This window comes from Lissotriton vulgaris, chromosome 4_1 (assembly GCF_964263255.1).
Source record: "Lissotriton vulgaris chromosome 4_1, aLisVul1.2, whole genome shotgun sequence".
In the NCBI taxonomy this organism is placed as follows: domain Eukaryota; kingdom Metazoa; phylum Chordata; class Amphibia; order Caudata; family Salamandridae; genus Lissotriton; species Lissotriton vulgaris.
In genome coordinates, this window is record NC_141691.1 from 1095034768 (window position 1) to 1095055003 (window position 20236).

The 20236-nt window shown below is 45.9% G+C and overlaps 1 protein-coding gene across 1 annotated transcript in view; it reads left to right on the top strand.

Moving 5' to 3' along the window:
* The first annotated feature begins 1272 nt into the window (after positions 1-1272).
* LRRC14B (leucine rich repeat containing 14B) overlaps positions 1273-20236 on the top strand; it is a 267549-nt gene continuing 248585 nt past the window's right edge. The window contains exon 1 of the mRNA XM_086965318.1: positions 1273-2254. Within this exon, the coding sequence (XP_086821444.1) occupies positions 1350-2254 (905 nt within the window). The 5' untranslated portion in view covers positions 1273-1349. The remainder of the gene's footprint in view (positions 2255-20236) is intronic.

Genomic DNA, 20236 nt, shown 5'->3' on the forward strand with positions numbered 1-20236 from the left:
TAGCTCCGCAGATCTTTAGGATCGGCCGAAAATGTTTAAGAATTGTTCTAATTCGAGCTGTCTTCCATTTCCGCTGGAGGGTAACAGTCTTTAAAGAAAGGTTACAGATGTCTGTATTAGGGCCAGGTCGGACAGAAGCCATAGAAGTGATAACATAAGGGGGTGGCCAAATCCAGAGGGGAACCTGCTTTGATTTTGTTTAGTGGAGCCCGCACTTGTTCAGGAGTTGCTTAGATAAAAGATTCTAATGAGGAAGAGGTGGGATCTGTATCAACTGCAATAAAATCAGAAGAGCTCTTTATCTCTCATTGTTATTGAATGATCTATAGATCGTATTAATCTTCTGTTGGAAATGATTAGCAAGATTATCACGGAGGTTTTGAGAAATCCCAAATGGAGGAAGATTCTTCGCAGAGCTTTATAGTAACAAGCTTTATCTTGCTAGATTGTCCACTTGGGCATTCATCCATTGCTTGGCGTCCATGTTCATTCTGAGGTTTCTTACTTCCTTTGATACATTAGGAGGTGATTCCAGTTCATCAAGTCAGGTGGCGAGCGGGCCATAATGTTTCCAATTGCCACACGTGAGTACAGCCGCGGCCAGCAGTGGGAGTACCTACAGGGCTGTGACGTGGGGAAGGGGAGGGGCAGGGTGGGGTGTAGTAATGTATGGATTACGGAGCATCCCAGGTAGGTAAACATTTAAATAAATAAAACAAATTTAGATGAGTGCACTGCATCCCCAAATGCGAAGTAGTGCGCGCAACGAAATTTGTTTTATTTATTTAAATGTTTACTTTACTGTAAAACTCCGTAATCCAAACATTACTACCCCCCACCATGCCCCTCCCCACGTCACCGCCCTGCAGGTACTCCCACTGCCGGCCGCGGCTGCGTGAGTATTTCAGTTTTGGAAGCATTCAATTTGAGATGGCTCCATGTCGTCCATTGAGCCACGACTCTGAGACAACTGAACATTGGCGAGTTTCCAATATCTTTATGGCATCCAGTTGAAGGAGTATTTGCGTGTCATCTGCATAGTTAAAAATTCTTCACATCATGATATTTCTATATAGTTGATGTTTAATAAACTAACAGTAAGCAGGTTATTTTAAGAGAGCCGTAAAACTGACGTAGTGCCAGTACAAACAGAGATACCAAATGGTGTCGCTACTCAATGTCACCATCTGTTTCATAGCTGCCTCCCCCTGACAACATTCCACAGCCTGTCAGACAGCAGCTGCTTCTAAAAATAAAGATGTGTTGTTAATCTTACTCTTTCGTGAGTCGCAGAGGGTCGCCGAGAAATTGCGGAGTTGGGAGTGAATCGAGCTATAAACAAAATAATCATGAAGACGCTGAAGTTCCTAAGTGCCGAGGCCCTCGTATCGCAAGCATGCCGTGCAAGAGGATGTCTGACTAGTGCTGCGCAGAATCTTTATCCTCTCCTGTTCAAAGCCAGTTACGTGATCGAACAAGGGGAAATAATTCGTGACCTTGTTAAACACTGGCCGTTGAAAGAGTTGGACCTTGCTAAACTTTTGGGAGAAACCGATGACCACCCGGAGGACATTAGCCACTGGTCTTGCCGAGTTTGTTTGGAGGCCTGCCTGGCTGGTCTGCGGGAGTATGTGATGAACCGCTCCGACACTTACACAAAGAGACTAGAATTAGTGAACTTCACTGGTATAAAAGACGTTGAATTTCAGTCGTGTAAATGCAAGAAGACACTGGGGAAATGGAGTAGGACTGAACGCATTTCTCAGCTTTGTTTTGACTTGCTGGTTGATATGCAAGAAGATTGGTGCCCCCCAGCAGCTTTGGATATGTCAATTGATGTGCTCACTGACATGTTTGTCACAGAATGTAACTATGATCTAGTGGTACAGGCCCTCCTGATGAGATGTCATTCTCCCCTGAAGATCCGCTGTGTGACATTCCGTGCCGACAGTCTAGCTACAAGGAAACTATTTTACCTTATAAAACTTGCTGAGCCAGATCATCTGAAGAAACTTGAACTCGTCCATAATATTAAATTAGATATGGGACACCTGGACGTGCTGCTGAGTACTGTTACCTTTCCCGAGCTCACTGCGCTTACTCTGCCTACTCGAACGTTCAATGTCCAAAGATTTACAGCGGAAGATGAAACCGTTCTCAGTAGCATTGGTGAAAAGCTCGGCAAAATGATCCATCTGTGTGAATTAAGTGTGGCCTTTTCTACACTTACAGGCAGAATACGGAAGTTGCTCAGGTAAGTCACTGAAATTAAAATAAAAACATGTGCAATAATTTATTCTGGAGTTTCATAATGTTATAGGCAACTGAATTTTGATTTTTTTATTTCACTCATGGCTTTTTTTTTTGTTTTCTCACTTTTTCCTACTGCGAACTCTGACGTGTCAGCAAAATGTATTTACTCGAAGTGCAAATGTACAAATTAATTCCTACGTTTTAGGCTGTATTGTCCCTTTTTTGTTTTCCTAAAAAAATGTAAATGTTTCTGTAACGTAAAGTTGTCAGGACAGTAGACAGACAGTACGTTATATAAAGAATAAATCAAGTATAATATTCTGTTATATCACTAGTAGCCATCATCACGGTGAACTTCGCCTTAACCTTTTTTATTTGCAGACCCTAGTTAAATTATAGTTTTTTAATGCTTTGTCCTTGATATTTCTTTTTCTGAAAGTTAATGATAAAATGTGTCCGATGTTGAGCCCACTCACAATTCTATTTTATCTAGTTAGGATTAAAAGTCCGTTTTTGGTTCTGTTGATTGTTTAATTATCCATTAATTTAGGGGAGATTGCATTTATGTATTTGGGGGTTTGTAAAGTGCTACTACCTTTCTCACACAACAGTGACATAAAGAGCAGCTTGCAGGTGTAGGTACATATAGGCGTGAAGACAAGTAACAATGTAAACACATTTACAATGACCCAGTAGTGGAGAACCAGTAAATCAGCTGGCAGTACTGGGCAATGCCTGGATGTTCAGAGTAGTCATTTTCAAGCCTCAGATGTAGATGTGTGGAATTCCACAAGGAGGAGCCCTGGGCATGGAGAGCTCGAGTACTATATATCTCTTGTGTCAGGTCAAAAGTAAACACAAACATATCCTGTGTGTGTTTCTACTGTCAGTAATAGGCATCTTACTTGCTGTAAGTGTATATCACTGACTATTCGCTGACAGCAAGAGAGGGGCCTGTCACAAACCCTAGAATGATATACTGACAGCAAGACACGCCTGTCACTGATCATAGAAACTACCCATAGAAGCCCACATACTGACAGCAAGAGAGACGGCAATCACTGACCATAGAAACACACACTGATCTCAATAGAGACCCCTGTCACTGACCTATATTGAAAGCAGCAGAGTGCCTGCCCCTTACCATAGAAGCATATACTGACAGCAAGAGAGGTGGCTATAACTGAAAATAGAAACATATACGGACAGCAAGAGAGATGGCTTTCACTGAACATAGGAACATATACTGACAGCAAGAGAGATGGCTATCACTGAACATAGCAAAACCAAAGGGAATGATGGACGGAGTGTTAAACATTCCAAGCACTCACCTCCAGTCAACTGATCTGGGTTTAATCCATCATCATTCTTTTAGCTCACTCCGCCACCCAAGTTCAGACATGGCCATATGGAAATATGTCTGACACTGTGCCTCATGGGAACAGCCCAGCCCGAAATACCAAACTATGTCTTTCCTGGACCGGAAACAAGCATACTGGACCCAGTTTCGGGTTCATAACACTCCTCAGCCAGGCTATCTTGAATCCAGAGGCAAAGTGAGCAAAGGACCCAAGTCTGGGCATACCCTGTCAACTTAGGGCGAAAAAAGCAAAACCAAAGGGGATGATGGACTGAATGTTGAACATTGCACGCACTCACCCCCAGTCAACTGATCTGGGTTTAATCCATCATCATTCTTTAGCTCCTACTGCCACCCCAGTTCAGACATGGCCATATGCAAATCAGTCTGACCCTGTGCCTCATGGGAACAGTCCAGTCCGAACTGCCAAACCATGTCTTACCTGGAGTGGAAACAAGAATCCTGGGACCGGTTTAGGGTTCATAACCCTCATCAGCCAGGCTATCTTGAATCCAGTGGCAGACCAGTTGACTGGGGGTGAGTGCTTGCAATGTTCAACACTCCGTCCATCATCCCCTTTGATTTTGCTAAGTTCACCCTAAGTTGGCAGGGTGTGCCCAGACGTGGGTCCCCTGCCTACTTTGCCACTGGATTTAAAATAGCCTGGCTGATGAGGGTTATGAACCAGAAACCGGTCCCTGGATGATTTTTTTCGGTCCAGGGAAGACATGGCTTGGAAGTTTTGGGCTGGACTGTTCCCATGAGGCACACGGTCAGACTGATTTGCATATGGCCATGTCTGAACTGGGGTGGCGGAGTGAGCTAAAGAATGATGATGGATTAAACCCCAGATCAGTTGACTGGGGGTGAGTGCTTGCAATGATCAGCATTCCGTCCAACATACCCTTTGGTTTTGCTGTCACGGAACATTTAAACATACACTGACAGCAAGAGAGGCGGCAATCACTGACCATAAAAACATATACTGACATGATAGCAAGAGAAGCAGCTATCACTAAACATAGAAACATATACTGACATGACAGCAAGAGAGGCAGCTATCACTGAACATAGAAACATATACTGACATGACAGCAAGAGAGGCAGCTTTCACTAAACATATAAAAATACATTTAAGGTAAGAGGTGTCCATCACTGATCATGGAAGCATACACTGACTGCAAGAGAGTGCCTGTTGCTGACTGTACAAAGATACATCCACAGCCAAAGAGGGACTTTTAATATAACACAGAAACATCCAACAGCAATGTTTGACTCTCAGGGGACTACACTCAACAAGAGAGGCTCCTTCTACTGACCACAGAAACACACTCTGACAGCAAAAGAGAGGAGTACCATAGTAACTAGCCATATCAATATACACTGACAGTCTGAATTTGCTGTATGGTTTATTATGTTTGATGGTTGATATGGACAATCTTCTAATAAATGCATTTATCGTCACCATGGTTACAGATGACAAAACTATGATAGCAAGTAGGAACATGAGGCACCTTTAAAGGAGAAGGCCTTCTCTGCCCCTAGGAGACTTGTTTGCACTTTATTGCAATGGTGAAAACAACATTTGCCAATATAGGATAATTTTCGAAGGTCATACCAAGCAGCAGAGAGGGATGGACTTCCAAAAAGTCCATTTTATAATTATTTTTTAAAGCCTTGTCCCTAAAACAACTTTCAGGCAGGTATGGTATCAGTCTAACCGAGGAAAGCCACTCCTCAGCCTCTTCTGGGGAGCCTGCAAACATACATTAATGAGCCATTCCACCCATGCTCTGGGGGCATGATCAGATGGCTTTTCACACCTCCTCGTCACCTGAGAATTTCCCAGGCAGCTTGGGCCAGACTGAAGTTGAAGTTGAAGTTGAAATTAAGTTGAAGGGTTTTGTATAGCGCTCTACTACCAGGCGGTTTCTTGGCGCTGCAGAAGGGAACTGAAACTGAGGAAGGAAGGGGGTGAGAATTAAGAAGTATAGGCAGAAGAAAAAAGATGGGCTTTCAGAGCAGCCCGAAAGTCCAGGTAGGAGGTGTGTACCAGTGTGGGAACACCAGCGTTGCAATGTTACCTCACCCACAGGAAGCGGGTGCATAGGGTCGAAGTGGTGTCGGGTTTCGTCATGCAGGTTCTTGGTGCTTGAAGCTGAAAGATGCTGCAGGCGATGTGAAGGAGAAGTGTCCGGTGTGATCCAAGGGTGGATCAGAGTAGAAAAGTACCTGAAAGCAGAGGGGACAGAGTCTGGGTCACTCAGCAGTGACCAGGGTGGAACCAGGACGGAACCAGGCAATGTCGGGCGCAATCAGGTGGTTGTCGAGGAGCTTCTCTCCGCTGCCATGTGGGCTCTGGGGCATCTGCGACATCCAGGAGCGGGTCACGAGCTGTCCCACGCAGGCTCTCACCGTCGGCGCTACCGGCTTCAAGATCGGAGCAAACAACACTTGGCAAGAGCAATCCACGCGGAACTGGAAGATTGCTTCTCACTCGGACCAGGAGGGTCAGAGAGGGGGTCTCCTTTTCAGAGGAGCTGGTGCAGGTCTGGAGCAACCAGAATCGCAAATCGTATTTAGGTTTTCGCCGGCACAGGGGCCACAAGCCAGCTGGCAAGTGACCGGGCCAACGCGTCGAGCCAAAGAAAGCAGAAGGGCACCTCACAGCACTCGTCAAGTGTAGACGGGTGAGCTTTGGTGCAAGAGTGGCTCAGGGTTGGGGCTTCTCAAACCCCGGTGTACAGCTTCGAGGGTCACTCGTGGGCTGCATGGTCAGCGTCTCGTGGTCTTTTCAAGATTGCATGCCCGACGCTTCCGGTCGCCTCCACGGGTCTCAGCTCTGCAGAAACTGTGGATCGGGCAGGCAAGCTTGATCTCGTCGATCTCTGTCACTCGAGTTCCGGCGGGAACTGCTACAAAGCAGACGTCGAGGGGCTGGATGGTACCTGTTTGCACAGGGTGGTCACTCCTTGACCACAAGGGAGATTCTTCAGTCTTCTACGTCGAGTAGGATGTCGAAGGGTCCAGAGTTTTGTTTCTTATGTTTGATCAGGATAATCTGAGTTGCATTGGCACTGCTCCCACTCTTATTCGAATCTGGTGGGCTGGATTACCTGCTAGGTCCCCTCCTATGGGTGGGACCCAGGAAGGGGGTGGATACACCCCTTTCCTTTGATCCAGGCCGCGCTGGGACTGGGGCTGGTGTGTCCCAGATCCGGTTTGGCCGGATTATGCAAGGGGCAGCCTTGTGCTCCCCAGGCAGTGTCTGGTTTCTTTCAAACCTCCCTGCTACAATCCACTATCTCCTGTCTGGGGTGGTGTAACACCTCCCTGCGACATGAAAGCCTTTGTCCAGGCCTCCTCTGCTGAGTTTCGGTCAGCAGCAGGAGGTCAGACTTGTGTCTGTGGCAGAAGCATCCATTTTGTGGATCTGAGGCTCTTTTAAAAATCAACCGCGTTTTAGCAAAAGTAACATGTCGTCCCCTTTAGAGGGGTGGAATGCTATCCCCGTCTACAGGACTGTTGAGGGGATAGTATTCCAAATCGTATGACACCTTACACAACATATTTTGATAAAGCCAAACCAAAGTTGCTATATAACCGCGGGATTATAATGCACTTAATAGTATATGGTATGGAATTATCCCGGAACAGCTTAGGGAGTTGTTCCCGACAGCTGCAGACAGGCTCAGCTCATGCTAGAGCTCCATCTCACATTAAACCACTCACTCTGCCTCCAGGATTGATAAGGCCTTCCATAGGAGTGGCTCACAGGTTTATATGTGTCCAGATATAGGGTTAGATATAGGTATACTATATCTAAGCAAGAGGTGATTACACCAACTTGCCCCAGCTGAGTGATCAGCCAGTTGTGCAAATTTTAGATAGCCAGCCAGGGGTGGCAAAAGATATGCTGCAGCCCCTGGTAGGCCTTGGATGCACCTATGCCCTGGGCACCTATAGTGCTCTGTACAGGGGCTGATAAGGTGACCCAAGCCAATCTAGTTATGCACCTAGTGTACATAGAATCCATTTTACAGAGAGAGCAGATAGCCTGGGACCCTGTTTAGCAGGGAACCAGGCCAACTAAGTCGAAAACCAGCTAAAGACAAGGCAAAGAATCTGGGGTAACCATAGTCAGGTAGCCACCTTCCTACACAACCCCCCCCCCCCCCAAACGAAAGGAGATAAGGCTATCCTTGGCCAGGTAAGCCTATATTGCCTGAGTGGCCATATAAGGAAGTACCTGCACTAGCATGGGTACCCCCTGTCTCATGGTCCACTAAGCAGTCCCTCACCCTTGGGGTATTAGAGGATCTCCACCATAGGGAATCACTACCTTGGGTGTGTTTATGCAAAGTTAAAGGCTGGTTTGGATATGGAGTATTGAAGTAAGGCTCCACTAATTTGGGGCTCCGCTTCCTCCAATTATCTTCCACCACGTGTGCCTTTCTTTCTTCAGCTGAGTTGCACTGTGCTCTCAGGGTCAGCCTCTGGCTACCTAAAGCTGGAGGCTGGGTCCCTCTGTTTGGCTTGCTGGAGGGACAGTTCAGGTTTGGGCCCTTTGGGTCCCAGGTTTGGCTGTGCCCAACAGAATCCATCTGTGGGAGGTCCCTAACTACTTTTAAGGGGGCTCCCTCATGAGTTTTTAAAGTTTTCACCTTACTAGGGCTACTAGTTTTGGTGCCCCTAATCTGTTGATGGGGGTGCTTTATTTGACAGGGGGCCCTCCGGGTCTCACTGTCCTTCTTGTCCTCTGCAGCCCTGGGCTGACTAAGGCAAGGTAGAGATTGGCAGGTTACCTGCTCCAGACTTGGTCCCACCTGAGAAGGGTCCACTGCCATCAGAGGCTCTGTCAGGCCAGGCCCAACAACCTCTGGGGCAGTTCCTTCATCAGGGGTAAGATCAGTTCCCTGAGGAGGCTGATCCTGTCCTAATGTCTGGTGAGGGGAAGATTTCTCTTCCTCCTCCATGCTCTCAGTTTGGGTGGAGTGATCCATCATTTCAGGCTTCACAACACATATATCAGTTTGAGTTTGGGCTGTGGCCATCACAGCCCCACCAACCTTTTCAGGAGGAGACTCAGTTTGGGTTTCTGCTGTTATCATAACAGCTTTGCTATTCTGTTTAGGAAGAGCTTCTGCTAAAGATGGAGCTGAGTCTTGCACAGCCCTACCAACCTTTTCAGGAAGGACATCTTGGATTGGGGCGGTAGCCATTACGGCCCCACTAACCTTTCCATTGACATTTACCATTCTAGAATGGGTTTCCTGTTCAACCTTAGCCCAGGCTGAGATTTCTAAATCATTACCAAGTAGGCAGTCTACAGGCAAGTTTGGTGACACTGCCACTCTCTTTGGGCCAGTGGCACCTCCCCAGCTGAGACTTACTACTGCCATGGGATGATTTGTTTGGATTCCATCAATGTTTGTTACCTGGTATGTGGCACCAGGTAAAAGTTGCTTAGAGGGGACTATACAGTCAGCCACCATGGTGATGCTAGCCCCTGTGTCTCTGAAGGCTTCAACTTTCAAACCATTGATGATGGGTTCTTGTCTATATTTGCTCAAGGTATTTGGGCAATCAGAGAAGTTGGCAAACCCCATGCCAGTCTCATAAACAAGATTATTTGGTGATGGGGACCTGGATAGGCCAGGGTCCACCTGGGCTCCAAAAGTAAACCCACCCAGATTCCTGAGTGTGCTCCCACTTCCTGGGGGATTACTGCTGACAGTAACAGGAGGTGTTGGAGCTGCCTTGGAGGTATATTCTCTTAATTGCCATTCTTGGGACAACAGTTGTCTATTTTGTAATGCCCAACCTATTTACAGGCATGACAATAAGGCTTTTTCTGAGTTGATGAAGTGTCTTGGGACCCACCCCCATCCTTGGAGTTTTGGGGCCCTGGGGAAGTTTTTCTATACTTTTATCCCCACCCTTATCTTGAGGCTTGGTAGACTCCTTCTTCTGGTTATTGTCCTGATTCTTAGGCCTAATCCTGGTTCTGACCCATTTATCTGCCCTCTTTCCCAATTCTTGGGGAGAGGTCAAATCTGAGTCCACCAGGTGCTGGTGTAAGAGCTGGTTCTGACAATTACTTAGGATCTGCTCCCTCATAATAAAATTATACAATCCTGTGAAGTCATGTACTTTGCTGCCATGTAGCCAACCCTCCAGAGCCTTGGTTGCACAATCTACAAAATCAGTCCAGTCCTGAGTCTGTGTCTTCTGGGTGTCTCTAAACTTCAACCTGTACTGTTCAGTGGTTAAGCCAAACCCATCTATTAGAGCACTCTTCAGGACTTTGTACTTTTTAGCATCCTCATGTCTGACAGTGAGGAGCTTATCTCTCCCTTTCTCTGAAAAGGAGTACCCTAAGATTGCTGCCCACTGTTCCTCAGGAACCTGCTGTACCATGCAGGCTCCCTCAAGAGCAGTTATCCACTTGTGGATGTCATCCCCTTCTGTGTAGGGGGGCACAATCTTTGTCAGGTTTCTAGTATTATAGGACCTGTCTTTCTCTCTAGGAATATTATTGCTGCCACCAGTGGCATCTAAGCCACACATCTTCTGTTCTCTTGCTAAAGCAAGTTTAGCTTGAGCCAAGGCTATCTCTTCCCTCTCTATTTGGAGTTGGACAGCCCTCATCCTGGCCCTATGCTCTTTCCTCTGGGGGGAAGTCATTCCCCTTTGAGATTCTCTTGAGACACTGGAAATATGAGAGTCCCCTGATGGAGATCTCACCCTTCTGTTGCCTGGGAGAATTATCTTATGGGATCTGGGGAGGTGCTGGCCCTCTCCACTCCCATGTAGGTCTAAGTTGGCCTGGTTAAGCCTGGCAACTACAACCTGGTTACCCATCTGATCCTGATCATCAGGCTCCTCTATTTCTCAGCCCTCTTCCTCCTCTTCCTCCTCTTTTTCTTCCTCTTCAGGAGTTTTCTCATTCTCAGGGGTGTTCACTCCATCTCCTAAGTCTAAGGGAGCTGCACTCGCCTTATCTAAGTAATCCTGTTCCAGGATGGCTATCACGGAAGCAATTTTGGGGTTTCTACCCCTTTTTAGCCCCCTTGCAGTGCACAAGGCACTAGGGTCTTTGTGGCTAAGTTTGTCATAGCTGGATGTTGCCTTGGTAGGGTCAACTATCACAGGGGCAGAGCCTGAAGCTCTTCCTGTGTCAGACGTGACTGCTAGTGAGGTGTAAGTGGTACACTTACCTACACTAAGTGTTTTCCTACTGTACCTTGCTAGTGAGTTGTAGTCAGGGTGTGCTAATCCCTTTAATATACAACTACTAAGTTCAGTAGAACTTAATATGCTAAGCTTTTGATTTATATGTACCTAAGGTACTTGATGTGATCTTTCAATTTGATAAAAAGATTGCAATGGTAAAACAAAAGCAAGCTCAAATCCGCACCGCTGCGCACCAATGTGAGACGTTGGCCTGATATATGATGTTTCCAATTCTGGAACCACCTTGTATCAGTCCAAACAATCCCTTATGGTGTCTGGTTGTAAGTCAACCTTATTAGACAAGCTATCCTAGGGGTAGCATGGACTAAGCAGCCTTAAAGGCTTAACTCAAGAGGTCGTGTTCAGCGAGCTGTTTTACCAATCACAATCCTGTAATATCAAATGAAAGGACACCACACAAGTATATATTATAAAAATATATGTGTTTATTTCTAAAAATAATCCCCAGTACTCTTTATGAGCAAAGGGGCACAAGCGTTAAATCAAAAGCACAATATAACTTACAAAGTTGCACAATTATGGATGAGTACGGGTGGCCACTCAAACCATATATTAAGAAAGTGGTATAAGAGATACCAATCGAACAGTGGTTAGGCCTAGGGCCTAGGGAATCGCTGGGAGCAGTCGGGACAAGCAATGCTGAAGTCGGAAAAAGCCCGCGGGATTCGGGTGCAGCGCTTAAAGCACACGCATGCACCAATGTTAAGTCAAAGGTGCATAAAAGTTACACAAATAGAGTTTTAGGATACTTCCGATGAACCTAGAAGGACAAAACTTTAGACACAGACCCTAGAGGTGTGTACCAGTGTGGTAACACTGGCGTTGCAATGTTACCTCACCCACAGGAAGCGGGTGCATAGGGTCGAAGTGGCGTCGGGTTTCGTCACGCAGGTTCTTGGTGCTTGAAGCTGAAGATGCTGCAGGCGATGTGAAGGAGAAGTGTCCGGTGTGATCCAAGGGTGGATCAGAGTAGAAAAGTACCTGAAAGCAGAGGGGACAGAGTCTGGGTCACTCAGCAGTGACCAGGGTGGAACCAGGACGGAACCAGGCAATGTCGGGCGCAATCAGGTGGTTGTCGAGGAGCTTCTCTCCACTGTCACGTGGGCTCTGGGGCATCTGCGACATCCAGAAGCGGGTCATGAGCTGTCCCACGCAGGCTCTCACCGTCGGCACTGTCGACTTCAAGATCGGAGCAAACAACACTTGGCAAGAGCATTCCACACGGAACTGGAAGATTGCTTCTCACTCAGACCAGGAGGGTCAGAGCGGGTGCTCCTTTTCGGAGGAGCTGGTGCAAGTCTGGAGCAACCAGAATCGCAAGTCGTATTTAGGTTTTTGCCGGCACAGGGGCCACAAGCCAGCTGGCAATTGACCGGGCCAACGCGTCAAGCCAAAGAAAGCAGAAGGGCCCCACGCAGCACTCGTCGAGTGTAGAGGGGTGAGCTTCGGTGCAAGAGTGGCTCAGGGTTGGGGCTGCACGGTCAGTGTCTCGTGGTCTTTTCAAGATGGTGTGCCCCACGCTTCTGGTCACCTCCACGGGTCTCAGCTCTGCAGGGACTGTGGATCGGGCTGTACGAAGGCAGGCAAGCTTGATCTCGTTGATCTCTGTCGCTCGAGTTCCAGCGGGAACTGCTACAAAGCAGACGTCGAGGTGCTGGATGGTACCTGTTTGCACAGGGTGGTCACTCCTTGACCACAAGGGAGATTCTTCAGTCTTCTACGTCGAGTAGGATGTCGAAGGTTCCAGAGTTTTGTTTCTTATGTTTCATCAGGATAATCTGAGTTGCATTGGCACTGCTCCCACTCTTATTCGAATCTGGTGGGCTGGATTACCTGCTAGGTCCCCTCCTATGGGTGGGACCCAGGAAGGGGGTGGATACACCCCTTTCCTTTGATCCAGGAAATGCCCCAGAACCGGTTTGGCCGGATTATGCAAGGGGCAGCCTTGTGCTCCCCAGGCAGTGTCTGGTTTCTTTCAAACCTCCCTGCTACAATCCACTATCTCCTGTCTAGGGTGGTGTAACACCTTCCTGCAACAGGAAAGCCATTGTACAGGCCTCCTCTGCTGAGTTTCGGTCAGCAGCAGGAGGTCAGACTCGTGTCTGTGGCAGAAGCATCCATTTTGTGGATCTGAGGCTCTTTTACAAATCAACCGCGTTTTAGCAAAAGTAACATGTCGTCCCCTCTAGAGGGGTGGAATGCTATCCCCGTCGACAGGACTGCCGAGGGGATAGTATTCCAAATCGTATGACACCTTACACGACATGTTTTGATAAAGCCAAACCAAAGTTGCTATATAACCGCGAGGATTATAATGCACTTAATTGTATATGGTATGGCATTATCTCGGAACAGCTTAGGGAGTTGTTCCCGACAGCTGCAGACAGGCTCAGCTAATGCTAGAGCTCCATCTCACATTAAACCACGCACTCTGCCTCCAGGATTGATAAGGCCTTCCATAGGAGTGGCTCACAGGTTTATATGTGTCCAGATATAGGGTTAGATATAGGTATACTATATCTAAGCAAGAGGTGATTACACCAACTTGCCCCAGCTGAGTGATAAGCCAGTTGTGTCAATATTAGATAGCCAGCCAGGGGTGGCAAAAGATATGCTGCAGCCCCTGGTAGGCCTTGGATGCACCTATGCCCTGGGCACCTATAGTGCTCTATACAGGGGCTGATAGGGTGACCCAAGCCAATCTAGTTATGCACCTAGGGTACATGGAATCCATTTTACAGAGAGAGCAGATAGCCTGGTGTGGTTCTGAAAAATTCTGGACCCTGCCATAATATGGTACCGAGGCCCAACACTCAAGTCACAAAATATCATCGTACCCTGACGAATTTGGTGTCGGTAGACCGGTAATGATTAGGACATTATCCCTATGCATTTGCGTCGTGATTGAGTGATTCTATCACCCTTAAGTTGTGGTTTCCGTCTCGAACCCTCTGGTTCCATTTTGTGAACGGCATCCATCTTGTGGCTTGCCCTCATATAGTCAATTGATTAAGGCTGAGTTTGATCTGAAAGGACACGTCCACCTTAGCTGACTTCCCTAGGACCTGGCTGAGCTGACTCCACTGCCCCCAGCCAAACCTTTTCGGGCAGTTCCTCGCCCAGTGGCCGAATAAGATAGCATCAAGGCACAACATGCCAAAACCATTCACTACATACAAACCATGTTATCCACACACATACACCTGTCCATGTTTCTTGTTTATGGCCGGTTTTATGATGAGGAGGTGCCCAATTTTATTGGGGTTTCATCGATATCTGATGGTAATTCTGGGCCGGGCTGGGTCATTTGTCACAAACTGGACTTCTAAAATATGGGTTTGCCATCATGACTTTCCTTTTTTCATTATTATGGAAATATGTGTGTGACAGTATTGTAAACTGAAGAATTCTTGCCTGCAGCTGTTATTTTTGTATAAAAGGAGAAGGCTGGCTCTGTAAAAACGAACAGTCTCCTGAGAATCTACGACCCGTGCTGTTGTACTTCTAGGACGCTTGTTACTTGGTTGCAGCCAATAAAACTCGATCTTTGACTTCACCTAGAAGACTCTGTGTTTCTGTGGTCCGGAACAGGGAGAACTCAGAGGTCTTTGGGTGTTTTCCCCTGGCACCACCGGGTTCCTAAAAACCCGGCACCTCAGTTGGCGCCCAACTCGGGGCGGTATCGAGCGGCGACGGTCCAAGCCAGATGTTCGTGAGGAGCTTTGTGTGAAAATTCCAGAGGACGGCCAGCCACTTCAGCGACACCTGTATGTCGACGTGTTTCCGAAGGTCTTTGCTGCGAGGTTCCCCTCGTCCCGACGGCTACGAAGGACTGCTGCCCTGATTATCGCCCTGTTTTGGACCCAGTGATCCATGGTAGAGTGAAACGATAGACAAGTCTTCTAGTGACGTCATCGATCATCAATACTTCAGTTAAGTATAAGTGGAGCGTCTCCCAGTCCTTAGTTTGATTCTTAGCTTTGGTATCCTTGAGATACACCTTGTTTGGAACTTGCAAGCGCCAAAACCAAGGGTTTCGTGTATTCACGAAAATATCGTATTCGATAATCCTTTGAAGTTTGAAGCTAGACTAGTGAGCAAAGATGCCTGGTTTTAGCAGACTTGGAAACTTGTTTTGTCTTGGTTGTAGTAAGGACTCCCGATTAGAGGATTCGTGTCCGGTTCCTCCGATTGGAACTCCAACATATGAGCTCTATATAAAGCATGGAGTAGGTCCTATCACATATAATGAAGTGTGGATAAAATACACCAGGAAAGATGGTGTTTTAAAATGGCCCCATTATGGTAGCTTTGACACGGAAATTTTAGATAATCTCGAGGTCAAACTGTTCAAGAAGAAAGCCCGGCCGGCGATGTTTGACTCTTTTCGCCTATGGAGCAAAGAAGCAAAACAGAAAGAAATGAAATTAGCAAAGAAAAATAAAAGAGGTATGTCAATGGTGCAAGCTGCCATTGCATACAGGGATAATGAGGAAGAGCAGGAGAGTGAACAAATGCTCAGAAGCAAGAAGTTAGCAGTAGATAAATACTACCCAATGTTGCCACATGAAGGACAAGGTTCAAAAGGGACATCAGAGAAGGATCCATTAATGTCCCATTTACTGAGTTCACCACCCCCATATGCACTAGATGCTACTGCACCCCCGAAGCTCTTTGTTATACCGCGCCCTGGTGCGCGAACTCCAGTTCTTACACAAACACCAGCTCCTCTTCAGCTGGTTCCTACTTCTCCGGCGCAGCCCTCTCAAGGGCCGCCGCCTTTGCTACATACTCCATCTGCTTTTTCTGCGACTTTGCCTACTGCTCCAACTGTTCATCATGATACTACTTCTGCCACTGCCTCGACTTCCTCTTTACATCAGCCTGTCTTTTCTGGCGCGTCTGCCTCTCTGCAAGCTTCTCCTTCTGTTCGACAGAGAGTGGCAAGTATTGTCACTGGTCTGTTCTCACCTTTCTTTGGGTCACCTAAGACGACCCCTAAAACAGGACGTAGACAGTTGCGTAGTCAACTGCCTGATTATCAGGAAAGGGAAGTGCTGAATGAGTTAGCACGAAAATGGGTTACTGATACTGTTAGGTATGATGTTCAGTCTGTTAGGGAAGTCTTCCGTCAATGGGATGCACCCACTCAGAGATATGTATTCGAAGAGATGTGTGTATATCTTTGAGACGATTTGGAGACGAATGATCCAAAACGCAAAATGAAGGAATTGTTCCGTATGCGATTCAAGTTTTATGAAGGCATGATTGTAGGTGCCGATGTTGAACGAGCGATAGATTTGTTGTTATCTTATAGGAGTAAGGGAAACCTCTCTAGATCACTGTATGAGGATGACATGTCAGGTAGGAAAAAGGCGCGACAGTACCCCATGAGAGAAGTTCCTCCAGTTTGGAGGGAAGGTGATGCGAATGCGAATCCAGCAATTCTGCCGCATTTCCAGCGTGTATGGGTACATGTCCCCTGAAAAAGATCTGAAGTTTTAGCACTCAAGCAGACATTGCCTGATCCTCGCAAAAACCCTGCAGGCTATTATAAGGAGCAATCACAGACTGCCAGCTCATGTATAATGAACTTAGCAGATGTAGACATGTTGTTTGGGAATGTTGTCCCACAGCCCTTATGGAGTAAGGTTTGTCATGCAGATCATGATCCAGAATTAGGTGACACGTGGGCTAATATTACTGCTGCTGATGCTAGACAAGTTGGTGGCGCTAAGCCAAAACCTTTAGTAGCTGAACTTTCTGGTAGAATTATCACATATATGAAAACTTTAATGCCTGAATTGCGCGTGAATTGGGACAAGTTGTCTGCATTGAGGACAACCTCACAACCTCAAAGACAATATCCAATAAAAAATTAAGGTAAACTAAATGTTGGGGAAAAACTAGAACAACTTAAGTACCAAGGTATAATGGAAGGTTGCACCTCTTCAGTGAATAATCCTTTTTTCCTGATACTGAACCTGATCAATCAGATTGTCTAGTATTAGATTACAAACACCTAAGCTCAGCTACTCCCACATTTGCAGTACAAAATGCACCCAGTGCTGCACTAATAATAACATTATGCGAAAGAAATACAAAACATCACTAGATATCTCAAATGGATTCCTGTGCCAAAAAATAACACAACATGTGTTTTTGTAAAGGGCATGTTCCCCCGTAGGCATCTTGGTACTGAAAAACAAATGTTTACTCTTACCCAACTCAATTTTATTGACCTCAGGTGCGTGAAAGGCTGAGTGGGCCCACGTGATTTGAACCTGTGACCATGAGGTCGAACATAGGTAACTGCAGGGGATTCATTAGTCCAATATTTTTATTTATATACAGAGTTACAGAACTTTGATGATCAGGCTTTGTCCTATGTTGATGACATATACTTGATGACCGATGACCTGATGGAACATTTGATCAGAATGGCCCACATAATCTTGGGGTTCACTCACATGGGCTATAGGTTCAATTAAAAAAAAAATCAAAAATCGCCCACCTCAGTATCTTATTTTTGGGATACAAGTTGTCAAGTGAGGGCAAACACCTAGCAACCTATTTTTTAGACAAATGTGCATTGCTCCAACCTCCGACTACCTTAAAGAGGCTACAATCTATATTAGGACTTCAAAGTTTTAGCAGAACGTACATTCCTGATTACACAGAACGGGTATAACCATTCTATGATTTAATACATCCAGTCTTTTCAAGCACACTTTGGATCCAGGAAAACATGGAAACTTCATGTTCCTTTCAAGTTGACATGATAGCTTCCAAACACCTGCACACACATGTAAACCAACAGTTCTGGTGATCTGCGTAATTGTGGGTACATCAGGGTATACATACGTCATATTCAATGAAGGAGACAGTACAGATAGCATATAAATCACATTTATATACTAATTCTGAAGTGTAACCCTGGTACCAACCTTAGAGGCGGTTACCAGAGCAATCGTTCCGAACTCTAAAGTTCTGCATCCAAGATGGATACAATGAGCAAACTTCCTCACTGCAACAGATGTAGATTACAGGTTTGACCTTCCGTTACAAACACAAGCATTTCTTCAGTACGAACAAGAATATGCTCTGCCTATTGAAATAATCCCTCTAGATCACTAAGATTATGTCATTTATACCTATGGTTCTGCTTAGCCTGCCGTAGGGACTAAACACTAATACTCAGCTTCATGTGCAGTAGTAAAATGGCGTATGCATGATGGGACTTTCCATACCGAGAAAACATATATGCAGTCACTGGATGATTGCACATCACAGCTGGCAGAACTAAATCCTCTAGTACTGGCACTATAAAATACGGATGCTAGATCCCCAACACTTATAGTGTGTGATTCTTATTATTGTTAGCAATCATATAATGAGTTCCTTTATTTTTTGAGCCAGAATGGATTCAAAAAGCTGCACAGTGAAGCACAAGGTTCTTTGGGAAAAGATGGTGTAGCTGAAAGAAGACTTGCCATGTACTCATGTCATTCATACCTTGAATCATCCACGTGTTGGAGTTCACGTTGTAGGGAATTCATTGGCTGATGAAGCCACAAAGGTGAAAGTTTGCACTGTCGCAGCTGCTCCAATCACTTGTTCAAGTACGAGGATAGACAGAAACATCATGGTGGTTGTCAATGCTGCTTACAATGGCACACACCGGCTAAAGGGCTTTCCACTTAAGTACTCCTACAATTTAGATGCACAAAATTCACTGTATGCTCAGATTCCAAAAGTGAAGGGACAGAGTAATACCAAACAGGGACCACAGACTAGGATACATTCTAGCTGCACATGAGGGTCTGGCTTCTGCTCACACAGGGGTGACTGCTACAATTTTACCATTGCAGCAATGCTATTAGTGGGCAGTTCTCTACAATCAGACCAGGGACTTTATCCTGGGATGAGATATCTGCCAGCAGATGAAGGGTTCCACCATGGCATGTCCACCACAGACACCTCTTCAGAGTTCTAACAATACCTTGGCTTGTGTTTACTTGGACCACTGGGGCCCCCTATCATCAAACTCTGGCCAAGAGGGCTCAAGGTTGGATAGTGCTTAATGATTACAAAGCTCTCACACCACACACTTATTAAAAAACATCAAAATGAAGACAAAAGAAACATTTTTAAAGTTGCGCTTTACCAGTTGTCCCTCACCTGCCGCCTTGGAAAAGGAGACCAGAAGAACAGTCCTATCGTTTTGTGGAACAGGAAACGCGGACCTAGTGCAAGCCTGCTGGACATAAGACGCACTTCACTCTCACCAATATTCAACCTAAAGGGCACATCAAATTGTGCTTTAACCCAGAAGAGACACAGCTAAATTGCTGACTTACAAAGTACTTTGACAAAGTGGATGAAAGACTCTAGCACAAGCCACAGGCAACTAGAGAATTGCAAGCAGCTAGGCTACTCTTAATTAACATTTTAATAACCCAAACTACACGTGGGCCAGTTTTGCCCAATCCATGTTTACACCCTGAAGCACAAGCACTTCATCTATTTTTGACACACTTCAAGAGACCTGAATGGACAACAAAACTGAGACTTGATATGACCTCCATTTATAGAGTAATATTAACAAGCTCAATATGAAAGACTGCATTTTATATTCAATTTTTAATTTGAGACAAGGATCGTCTTATGTATTTTTAATGCCCCGGTTGTTTTAAATTGTGTGTTTCATTTAACTGTACAACAAACTACTACTACTACTATCATCAGAGGGGACTTGCAAGTATATCTTTTTTTTCTTTTTTTTTTTGTCCTCATAAATGCCACCAGAAATGTTAACTCTAGACGGGCTTTCTCCAGGCCACTAGCACAGACCGACTGATTCTGCCCTGGAGTCTGTGGATAGCCGACGGAGGTCACCCAGAGGTAGGTCGTTTTCTAGTTCAACTCCCATTTGCGATGTTACTTGCCTCTTTGGGAGGACAGGACCACTAAACCTCTGGCATAATCATTGGACTCTTTGGATGTTATCTCTCAGACCATGCATTTAGTGGAGACCAGATGTTAACTGCACTTTCCCCGCCACACAACATGTCTCAACGACTAACAGCCATGATGTTTCTTAAACAATCTACGAATCTGGGGGGGTTTGCGGACTTCCACTCCCTACAGATCTCCCTCCAAGCAATAACAATAATTTCTAATGTCATAGCCCTGGGGAAGACCAAAAAGGATAAATCTGGGACTGCAAGTGATTGATAATAACACAACCTCCTCTATGAACCCACACTCCTGTCTCCAGTAGCCAGTGATGTCAGGGCAGTCGACAAACATATGCCTGTCGTCTGTGGCTGGAAACCTGCATCTCGGACAAGAATATACATCTGA